General features: G+C 36.7%; 1 protein-coding gene across 3 annotated transcripts in view; it reads right to left on the bottom strand.

Moving 5' to 3' along the window:
- Positions 1-12,142, bottom strand: part of ATF2 (activating transcription factor 2) — a 92,779-nt gene that overhangs the window by 60,709 nt on the left and 19,928 nt on the right. For all 3 annotated transcript variants that reach the window (XR_004441696.1, XM_033231064.1, XM_033231063.1), the window contains exon 3: positions 625-699. Coding sequence is in view for 1 of the 3 variants with exons in the window: in XM_033231063.1 (XP_033086954.1) it covers positions 625-656 (32 nt within the window). In the remaining 2 variants the exon portion in view is untranslated. The remainder of the gene's footprint in view (positions 1-624; positions 700-12,142) is intronic.

Raw genomic sequence — 12,142 nt, 5'->3', positions numbered from 1 at the left:
AGTAGCTTTTTCAAATAATAGTTAACCCTTCACAGCAGTGCTTCCCAAAACATTTCAATGGGGATGTCAATAAACACCACAGAAAAAAAGGTGTGGCCAAACAAATCTGGGAAATGCTGAAATATACTTTTTTTTCTTCTTTCTCTTTCTTTCTCTCTCCTTCCTTCCTTCCTTCCTTCCTTCCTTCCTCCCTCCCTCCCTCCCTCCTCCCTCCCTCTCTCTCTCTCTCTCTTTCTTTCTTTTTGGAGGACTCTTCAGAGTCTTTAATATGCTAATGTAAAATGACTAGGGGAGCACCCAGAGTATGGCATTTTTGCCATAGCTATTTGCTATTTGAACACTTTTTCACAGAACATCCCATGGGACTGATAGAACTCATTTTAGAGGAAATCAAAACCTTAAAATATGTTTATGTCTGTCACAGCTAAGTGTATTTAGATGCTTTTAATCTGATTATTTAAAAACACAATAGGAGTATCAGCTAAACTACATACTAAATAAGTGACTTGTTTTCTATGGGAAAAAAAACCACCACAAATACTTATCTAACAGAAACAACCTATAAAGATTTTTATAACCCAAAATGTAAAAAATGGCTAAAAATACCAAATATTGCACACATACCTGGCAGAATTCACATGTAACTTGAATTTCATAAGTTGAATAACTTATCACATTCTTTTTCTCATGGCAAGAATACTGAAAAACAAAGTGGTTTCACACTGTTAAAAATAGTTCTGAAACACTTCTTGAACCACAGTAGAAAATAAAGTGCTCAAATTACTCTCTGTAACACTACTGTCCCCCAAAACTAGTCACTATTAAGAACTTTTATAATAGAGTACTGCTCTTGAAATATCAACACACCTACACAAATATCCTAAACATAGGTATTAATATATCCAGCTCCACCAAAGAGAGTAAAAGAGGAAGAAACATTTAATTCAGTCCTTTGGGCTGTGGTTGAAGGAAAGCCATTAAAAGAGTAAAAAAATCCTTACTTTGAACACTGATGAGAATGATGCAACCTAGTAATTCCATATTTCTCTTCAGAAAGCTTTTAATTTTAAAAAATGTACTTATTGGTATTCAGCTTCTCAGCCTAATTCATCAAAATGTATCTGTCCCACAATGTAGTTGATCTATATAAACAGCTCCCATTTGTATCAGCTTAAGGACAAGTACAGTACACTGAAACTACTCAGGTTAATGACCCATTTTTAAAACTCCACCAATGGCTTCACCTTATAGTCACTGAAACCTCATCCAGTGGTAAATAAGAGTAACTATGTGGTTATTCAAATAAGCTAATGGTGCATAGAGGAAATTTGCATATTTCATAATTCTGTTCATAAATGAAGTTTCAACAATGTCATGCTCAGAAAAATTTGGTAATTCTTGTGGGGAAATGTGTAACTAGCCAAAGTTCAGTGTCCTGGAGTAAAGGTCGATCTGGTATAGGAAATAAGAAGAAGAGAGAAAGTTTCTTCCCTTGTCCTATGCAAAAATTTTTTCTGAGAGGGTTCCATTTCTTCATTCACATTCAACTTTACCATGCTGTCTGCGAGGAGAGGAAAAAGAACACTAGAAAAATCCAAGGAAATCTATAGTAGCCATGCTTCTGTCATTACAAGTAGAATATGAGCTTCATGAGGGCAAGGAACTTATCTTTGGGTTAACACCTACAATAGCGCCTAGCTCAGTTTAGTATAAGGAATATTTAAACATCAACTATACACAGACACAAAGATGAAGAAAATTCTCCTTGCATTTGATAAACTTTTAGTCTAGAAGAAAAAGGAATATGGAAGTACAATGCCAATTAATTTGGTAGGAATAAGAGTTAAAAATACTATGACAGTAGAGAGGAAGTGGAAGGATCAATCTGATAGCTGTAGAAAAACTTTCAGAGGGAGTTAGACCTTGGTACCCTTCTCCTTAATCTTTTCTACTCTCCACTATACTATTCCCCTCCTCTACAAAACAAGTTTCTTACCTACACAGCAGCCTATTTCTTAACCAACAAATAAAAACTCCATTCCCTTATTGCCATTTTCTAATACCTAGCTAAGAGAGCTATAAATATTAACAGTTCAAGCACCCTGAGACAGAAACTATAACAATTCTGGGAGGCTTAAATGCTATCTCTTTGTTAATCTAACTGAATCTAAAGCCTATAAATCCAGGCTCATCTCCCTTTTACTGCAGTGTTGCAAATATGCTCATAACACAAGCCTGGAAGGGAGGTTTTGTTGAGCTATAGATTGTTGGAGAAGTCAATGACTGCACATAGAGAATTGTTAATATATCATATCACTCTCTGGCAAGTATCTACAATCTATACTGGTAGGACAATCAACTGTCATGAAAAGCACCCAGGAAAGTTCTAGGTAAAATTTTTTAGAAGTCGGCTCTTTGATTTCTCTTAACTCTTCTTCTAACATTTATCTTCCTTGCTCCTGAGTTTCCATTTGGTACTTGGCATGAGTACTTCCTGCTAGATGCTGGGGATGTACTGGTAAATCAAGATAGTTACCTGTCTTCATGGAGTTTCCAAGATAGTGATGGGGCTTACATTAACTAATCAAGCATCCAACTCAGAGCTCCTTTTCTTACAACCTCAAATTAAGAATCAAAACTATCACTGAATGCCATAATACAAATCTGATTATCCACTTAGTAAATCCTACAGACTCAACCTTTTAGGTATACTTTGAGAGATAAAAATTTAGCTATCATTCATATCTAATCTGACTTCCTTCTAAGTGCTACTTCCAACACACCATGGCCCATTTAACAGTATCAGACTGCTGCCATCCTCTGAAAATCACCCTCAGTTTGCATATTATTTTAGCTCTCCCTAAAATATACCCTCCCAAATGAATGTTTGCCTTCTTTGATATTATACTGTCAAGGCCCACTTCAAATAACACTTCCTTTGTGATACCTTCCCCATAATCCAGATTGAAAATTTCTCCCATGAACAATGTTGTTTATGCTTTGCTTACAGCATCCACATTATGTTCTGTAATGTCATCTATTATATAATCTGTGCTTCTCCCACCCCATTCTACTGCCTACTACTTCTTGAAGAAACATAACATAGCCAAAGGAATATGAGCTTCTGAGTCAGAATTGGCTCCAAAACCTGGTTTTGCCACTCCTAAGTTATAAAATATTGTGCAAGGTTCTAAACAATTTCATGCTTCAGTTTCCCCAACTATAATACAAGGGTAGTATCACCTACCTCACAGTTGTTGTAAGCATTTTAAAATAGTATATGTAAAGTATATAGCACAATGCTCGGCACATGAGTACTGGATAAAATGGCAGTTGCAGTTCTATTATTTCTACTGTTATTAAAATTATAAGGCTGTCTCTATTCATCATTATATCTGCACAGTATCTTACTTGCTAAAGCAGACACAGAGTGATTGTTAAATTGTTAAAAGAAATTATATCAGCTGGGTACATTCTAAAAAATTAAAAAAAAAACTGTAATTTGTAAATGTGTAAGTCCACATTTACTTCACATGGAAATAATAACTCTGCATCTTGGAGAGGCTACCAACTTCTATGCTCCAAGGTTTTAAAGAAATACATGGTCAGGCGCAGTGGCTCACGCCTGTAATGCCAGCACTCTGGGAGGCCGAGGCGGGAGAATCACCTGAGGTCAGGAGTTCGAGATCAGCCTGGCTAACGTGGTGAAAGCCCTTCTCTACTAAAAATACAAAAATTAGTCGGGTGTGGTGATTCATGCCTGTAAATCCCAGCTACTCGGGAGGCTAAGGCAGGAGAACTGCTTGAACCCGGGAGGCGGAGGTTGCAGTGAGACGATCAAGCCACTGCACTGCAGCCTGGGCAACAGAGTGAGACTCCATCTCAAAAAAAAAAAAGAAAAAAAAAAAGAAAAAAGAAATAGATTACATTAAATACCATTACTCTTTTAATCAGGAAAAGTGTAAACAGATGATTTTTATCAAAGAGACCAGTAAATTTGGGTAAAGTTCAAATATTATGAAGAATCTAAAACATGACTTTCCTATTTCTCAGCAAATTGTAAATATTCCATTCCAATTCTTCAATACTGGTGAAGACACCTTAAGTAAATTGCTGAAATATACTCACTCATGAACATAAAGTAAAATGAAGGTTAAAGCAAAAGGCCCAAAAAGTTAAGCTAAAATTAAAGTGCCATACCAATGTGTGTAAAAAGCAAAATAATAAAACTCCCTCTTTAAGAAAAAAATAACAAAATACATCAGGAATACATTTAAGTAACAAATAATCTTTAATTTCATAGAGGTAACTATGAAGCAGTCACTGCATAGATACACGTAAGAAAAAGTGTCTTCATTCCGGAATGTTTAAAATAACTTGTGGGTTAAAAAAAAATCAGCTAGGCGAAAATGCCAAAGATTAAAAGTCCCAAATCAGACTGCATCTTAGATATACTCTTCTTTTAGTAATAACTTGGTTCAAAGTGACAATGGCATTCTTAAGCGAATAAAGAGATTTTCTTGAAAACTACTGATACTACAACAACGGATGAATCTCAAAATAATTATGCCAAGTGAAAGGAGACAGTCAAATCATACTGTACGATTCCATTTATATAAAATTCTAGAAAACGAAAACCACAGCGACAGAAAGCAGATCACTGGTTGCCGAGGGACAGGAGTAGAAGGAGTGGGAGGGAAGGATCACAAAGGGGCATGAGAAAACTTCTGAGGGTGACAAATTTATCATCTTGATTGTGGTGATGGTTTTTTGGTTGTATACGTATAAGTCAAAACGTATCAAGTTGTATACTTTGAATATGTATAATTTATTATAAGTCAATTATACCTCAAAAAGGTATTTTTAAAAGGATATTTTGAACTGTTTTAAAAATATATAAATCCTCCCCAAGGTGCAATGGCTCACACCTGTAATGATAGCACTTTAGGGTGCTGAGGCAGAAGGATCAGAGACCAGGAGTTCAAGACCACCCTGGGGAACATAAGGCTCTGTCTCTATTAAAACAAAAAAAAAGAAAAAAAGCAACTTGAAAATTAGCCAGGCATGGTGGTATGTGCCTGTAGTCCTAGCTACTCAGGAGGCTGAGGCAGGAGAATCCCTTGAGCCTAGGATTTTGAGACTGCAGTGAAGTATGCTCTTGCCACTACACTCCAGCCTGAGGGATAGAGCGAGACCCTATCTCAGGAAAAACAAAACAAAACACACACACACACACACACACACACACACACACAAATATCCTTAAAATATGAACTTCAAGGCTTGTGAAATAACTTTCCTGCCACAGTTGCATGAAGTCAAAGACCAGGGCTAACGACCATTTGACCATTCATAAATGGTATCTGTTAATTACTTAAGTCAGTGAAACTCATTCTAGCTTTTTTCCCTCCTCCTATCCCACCCTGGGCTGGATTCTTCATTTCACATCCTATAAAAACGCAGCATAATTTCCAGGTTTGAAATGGCAACTTTCTGACTCCTACTGTGCAGGGGCTTAATAAAGTGCCCCCGGCACTTTATCCAAATTAAATACCACATGAAGTTAGCTGGGACTACAGGAGGCCGCCACCACGCCCGGCTAATCTTTTTGTATTTTTAGTAGAGAAGGGGATTCACCATGTTAGCCAGGAAGGTCTCCATCTCCTGACCTCGTGATCCACCTGCCTCACCTCCCAAAGTGCTGGGATTACAGGCGTGAGCCACCACGCCCGGCCCCTATAAACATGTTTTTCAAATGTGATTCTACAAAAATCTTAACATGTATGCTATCTACTTGTGTTACTTCAGAAAAAAATAAATATTCCTCCATACAAACTATTTTCTCAAACTTCAAAAGACAAATATGACCAAAAACAGCTCTGGGGTAAAGAGCACTAACAACTGCTGCCAAGATGAGGGGAAGAGATGGAACAGAAAAATAGGGAAGAGTAAATCGCTGAAAATTCTAAAAAAGAAAAGAAAAAATCTACAAAATATATTGAGGTAACAGGCAGTTATTTTAATATAGACATAAGAGGATCCTATGAACTGAGAATACTTGCTTGATGTTCTGCTGCAGAACTTAGATCAGTGCAAACAATGAAGGCTTCCTCTTTCCAGTTTTTTTTTTTTTTTTTCTGAGACAGACTCTTGCTCTTGTCACCCAGGCTGGAGTGCAATGGTGCGTCTCAGCTCAGTGCAACCTCTGCCTGCCAGGTTCAAGCCTTCAGAGTAGCTGGGACTACAGGCACTTACCACCACGCCCGGCTAATTTTTGTATTTTTAGTAGAGATGGGATTGCACCATGTTGGCTGGGTTGGTCTTGAACTCCTGAACTCAAGTGATCCACACCTTGGCCTCCCAAAGCACTGGGATTACGGGCCTGAGCCATTGTGCCTGGCCCTCTTTCCAGTTTTCTAAGGCAGTTCCACATACAAACATGTATATGTTCCTCATATTTTCTCTATTTTATTGCTATAAAGCATGTTATTTTAGAACTCCATACTTGTTTAAATTCTACTTTCAATTTTGTTTGTTACAACATATAGCAATTTCTACTATTAGGTATCCTGTATAAATGATCAATCTTACATAATTCTAAAAAACCCTAAAGCTGCAGAGAGACAGAAACAGAGAAAGAGAGCGAGAGGGAGCGAGCCAGAGTGAGAGAGAGAGCAAGTGAGAGACAGAGAGAGAGAGTGTGTTTTAAGAGACAGAGTTTTGCTCTGTCACACAGGCCGGAGTGCAGTGGCATGATCATAGCTTACTGCAGCCTTGAAATCCTGGGCTCAAGTGATTTTCCCGCCTCAGCTTCCTAAATAAGTAGTTGGAATTACAGGCAATGCTACCATGCCTAGCTAAAAGCTGAAATTTTCACTGGCGTTCAGAAGGAGGTCACTTGTTATGTCCTGATAATATAAACTAAACTACACCTAATGAACTAAGGCATTGTAAGGAACTTTAAATCTGCTCCAAGAATAATACAGAAGAGCAAAAAGAAGAAAATAAAAGTTACCTTGAATATTACCATTCAGAGATAACTAATGTTAACATTCCAGAGTACAAAGTCTAGTCTTGTCAATGTATGGTGATACATAACTTTATAAATTATAAAAACATGACATTATGAAAATGAGAGAAGAAAAAATATATAAATAGTATTATAACTTCCTCTAAAATGCAATTATCTAAATTCTGCCATATAAATAGTAATGTCATTAAATAGTAGATGTCATTTTTAATGGCTATATAGTACTCCATCATATAATTATTAATGGGCTTTTATCATCAATGAATATCTTTGGGACAAATCTTTGTGCAATATCTGTAACAATTTCCAGAGGATGAACTTCTAGAAGTGAAACTGCTATATATCAAAGTAAAGGCATATTTTAAGGCTTTTGATTTATATTGCTAAACTGCCCTCCAAATATACAGTATTGATTTCGACTTTACCAGCAGAAAAAGACCTCATTTCTCAATACCAACACCAACAGTGGATATCATTAACATTTTTGTCATATTAGTAAAAAAACTAATTTTAAAGTTGCATATCTTGACACATTAATGAGGTTGAACTTTTTCATATATATAACAGTCATTTATACTTCTATGTAAAATGCCTCCTCTGCCCAGCCCCCATTTTTTTTCCAAGATGAGGTCTTGCTCTGTCACCCAGGCTGGAGTGCAGTCGTATGATCATGGTTCACTACAGGCTCCACTTCTCAGGCTCAAGTAATCCTCCCACCTCAGCCTTGTGAATACCTGGAACTACAGGTGTACATCACCATCTCCAGCTAATTTTTATATTTTTTGTAGAGACAGGATCTCCCTGTTTCCCAGGCTGATCTCGAACTTCTAGGCTCAAGCCATCCTCCTGCCTCAGCCTCCCAAAGTGCTAGGATTACAGGCATGAGGCACTGCACCTGACTCTTTACCCATTTTTAAAAAAATAAAATGTTAAAATTCTTTCACTTGAATATACGGTATAGGCTTTTTCTTATGACATGAATTTCTGATCAGACACCTTGTCGTTTTCCTAACATAGTCCTAACTATTCATTTTGTAAATGAGGAGACTGAGGTCTGAAAGGGTAAAATGACTTAATTCAAGGTCAAAAATGAGAAAAAAATATTTCTCCTGCTATTTTACAACTAACAACTACACAGAAATCTTATGTAAATCACTTTTAATAGTACAGAGAGGCTTTTAGAATTTCTAGAGTTATTAGGCTCATTATCAAATGGAACCATGTACTAAAAAATGCCAATAAGAAAAGAGAATAATAAAGAAAAACATTTTAAGAAAAGATGAATAGAAGAAAATGGGAGAAATTAACAGGCAAAACGCATCTTCCACCTTAAAATTCACATAAAAGTTAAGCCACCAGAGAAAACAAATATAGAGCATCTGCACAGGAGGTAGCTCAGACAGGCTACCTGAGGGCAGCCTACTGCAGTATCTGAGTCTAAGTGAGAAAGATGTCCACTGGAGGGTAGATGAGTTGAGGGTTGCACTGGGAAGGAGGTGGTCAGCCCTGCATTTAATGTTGGAGTCTCAGATGGGTAAGAAAAAAAGGGAAGGCAGCCTGATGTGAGCTGTCAGTGCCCAAGTGGGCTAAGGAGGTGTGCACATGAAGTAAAGGATAGGAGTGGCACTAGTCCAGCATAGGGTGTCAGGACCCAAACAGTAAGACATCTACTTGATGGAGAGGAAAGGAGAGTGCCTGATGGCACCAGGCAATTAATTATGTAAATAGATGGATATTGATCAAATAAGTAAATATATCAAGGATGTGCTACGTAAGAGTGAATTCATACTACAGTTGAAGGGAATTATAAATATAGAATGAGCCTTGGTATTAGATGACATTTGAAGATACTGGTGGTAACTTACGGTTCTCAACATAAAGATACAGAAATGTAGATGTTAATGTGTATATGCATGCATATATGTTCATGTTTGTCCCTAGCTGGGTCCACTGAGAGGGCCTGGGAACGCTGAAACCCCAATAAGCAATAAGCACACTTAGCATCCAGACTCTGGTGTGTGATACAGGTTGAATATGTCCCCACCAAATCTCATGTTGAATTGTAATCTTCAATGTTGGAGGTAGGGCCTGGTGGGAGGTGTTGGGGCAGATCCCTCATGGCTCAGTGCTGTCCTCGCGATAGTGAATGAGTAACCGGGGGATCTGATTTTTTAAAAGTGTGTGCCCCCTGCAACTCTCTTCTTGCTCCTGCTCTCACCATGTTACACGCCTGCTCCTGCTTTGCCTTCTGCCATGAGTAAATGCTCCCTGAGGCTTCCCAAGAAGCCGATCAGATGCCAGTGCTACAGCCTGTGGAACCAGGAGCCAATTAAACCTCTTTTCTTTACAAATTACCCAGTCTCAGGTATTTATTTATAGCAATGCAAGAATAGCCTAATACAGTGTATAAATACCATTCTCCACCAAAAGGGAGCTCAGCTCCTTGAAGAATTACCTGATTCTAATTCAGCAGTACAGGATGGGTCTTGTAGTGGAAATAAAGAAGTAGGTCCTTCCTTACTTTCTGGCACAAGATATTCAAGAGCCATCCTGTACTGCTGCCAGATTTGGCCAGAAAGTAAGAAAGGACTTAAATCTGGGATAATTTGATGATCAAAATAAATAATGATGGTACTGGATCACATCGTGAATAAAGAGGGTTCTATGAACCCATACTGATATAAAGGAATAAACTGAACGTTTGATAAGAAACAGGATATTTATATCATCTCAAAGTATTATATCTCCCTATACAGCTTAATTACTAAGGGCAAAAGTAATTTACAGTACAAAAGCCTGGCAAACATCACCTTTATCAAGTGATGTGACTTAACCCCATTAGAAATAAGGAAAATAAAATTATGTCCCACTGATAGAATGTAGTAAGACACAGCATCACTTCTATAATAGTCATGCCAAAGATACAGAACTTGTATCTAATAATGAAGAAGTACTATATAACCCCAAATTGAGGTAAACTCTATAAATTAACTGGCATAATAATCTCCAAAAGCACCAAAGTCATTAAATTCAAGGAAACATTAAGGAACTGTTTCTGATTTTAAAAGACCAATGCAACATAACAAATAATTGCAACCTGAGATTCTAGACTGAATCCTTTTCCTATAAAGTACAATTAGGCCAGAAAAACTGGAAGAACTTAAATGTGACCTGCAGATTAGATAGTAGCAATATATCAATGTTAACTTCCTGACTTTCATGGACATATTGTGATTTTGTAAGAGAATGTCTTATTGTAGAACCCTTAAAGAGTTTTGAAGTAAAAAATGAAAAAGGAAAAAACTTATAGGAGTTTAAGTTGTATGTAAATAATATGCACTGTAATAATTCATTATACAGCAGTATAATGAATACTTATACCTGCAGCTTCCCTTTCCATGGTTTCAGTTACCCACAGTCAACAGCAGTCCAAAAATATTAAATGGAAAACTCCAGAAATAAACAATTCATAGGTTTTAAACTGTGTGCTGTTTTAAATAGAGTGATGAAATTGCATCTTCTTGCTCTATCCCACCCGAGATGTGAATCGTCGCTTTGTCAAGCACATCCTGGCTATATATGCTACCTGCTCATTACTACATAGGAAAAAATATAGCATGTATAGGGCTCAGTACTATCAACAGTCTCAGGCATCCACTGGGGCTCTTGGAACTTATCCTCCACAGATAAGGGGGGAGTACTGTATAACTATTATATAATTAACATCATGTAGTTTGTAGCAGTAGTCATGAAAAAAATACTACAAGATATATTTATTCTCTAAGAACTTTCTGCTTGCTTTTTGTTTATAATTTTCATGCTATGACATATATCAAAGAATAGAAAAACTACATTCCGCACTGCAAGGTTAAGAGCAAGTAAAATCATACTATGGTAGAACCATTTACAAATCTGAAGACTCAAAGGGTGATATTACATAATCATTTATTCTGTTAGCGTCTTGTTCCCTTTTTAAAATATGACATGTAGGTTAAGTCTGCTAAGGAAGAGGAAGATGCTTTAGGCTGTAGTATCAATATTCCCACATCATTTTTAATTATATCACTGAAGTGATTCACACGATAAAATATTTTATTTTCCTACATCCCTATCAAAAACAAATGAGGAAAGCAGTTCATTTCATAGAAAATAGTGCTATTAAATCAATCTACAAAAACGGGAGGGAGCAAGCACATTTCTGGTGACTGACTTTAGAAATATCCGGATTCTAAAATGTGAATTTGACTGATCTTCTATTTAGTTGGTTATAGAACTATAAATGTTGCAAACTCTTAACCTGTTAAGCATGTACTCAAGTTTCCAAACAAGTTTCTAAAATACAGGTAATACTAAATGTTATAGATAATATATAGCACTCCGAGCACTTCCAACACAAATCATTTACTTCATAAAATTTATTTGGAAAATAATTCACTGCCTATTTTGTATCTAATATCATATTAAGAATAAAAGTTGCTTGATGTTACCATGGTTTTTATGAAAATACATAAACTTTTTTTTAAAAAAAAAATAAGATATAGTCCCTGCCCTTAAAATCAGACTAGTAAGGAAGAAAAAAAGTGAAAATAGTAATTCAGTGATATATATAATAATAAAGACATGCTGTGGGAACATAAAGAATAAATTGGAGCTGGTCATCTCTCCAAAGCATTCATATTCCCCTCTTAGAGAGCTGGATTTGCCAACAGTGCAGTAGCGGGTAATCCTATATATCTATGATCCTGACATACCTGCCTCAGGTAAACTAGGGGAGATACTGATCAAGTTAAGCCAATCAGACTATCTCTTCAGGAAATCTGCAGAAAGCAAAAAATCAGTGACACAGAGGTGAGCATCAGAGATTCAAGATCGTATTTTAGGACTGGTAGACATTTTCTGTCATGTTCTTACTGATAAAAAAACTAATAAAAGCCAGAATGGAGCAGGCACAGAAAAACAGAGGTGAGAAATCATGTAGCGAAGAAGAAGGAAAATAGTTTCTGTGACACCCAACTATGTTTTGTGATTGGATCTGAGAGTCTTCAGTACCATTAGTATGAGTCTCACCCCTCTTTTTACTTGAATTTATCTGATTGAGTTTCTATTCCCTAA

This window comes from Trachypithecus francoisi, unplaced genomic scaffold (genome assembly GCF_009764315.1).
Source record: "Trachypithecus francoisi isolate TF-2019V2 unplaced genomic scaffold, Tfra_2.0 Lachesis_group13, whole genome shotgun sequence".
Classification (NCBI taxonomy): domain Eukaryota; kingdom Metazoa; phylum Chordata; class Mammalia; order Primates; family Cercopithecidae; genus Trachypithecus; species Trachypithecus francoisi.
This window is presented reverse-complemented; position numbering and strand designations above follow the sequence as displayed.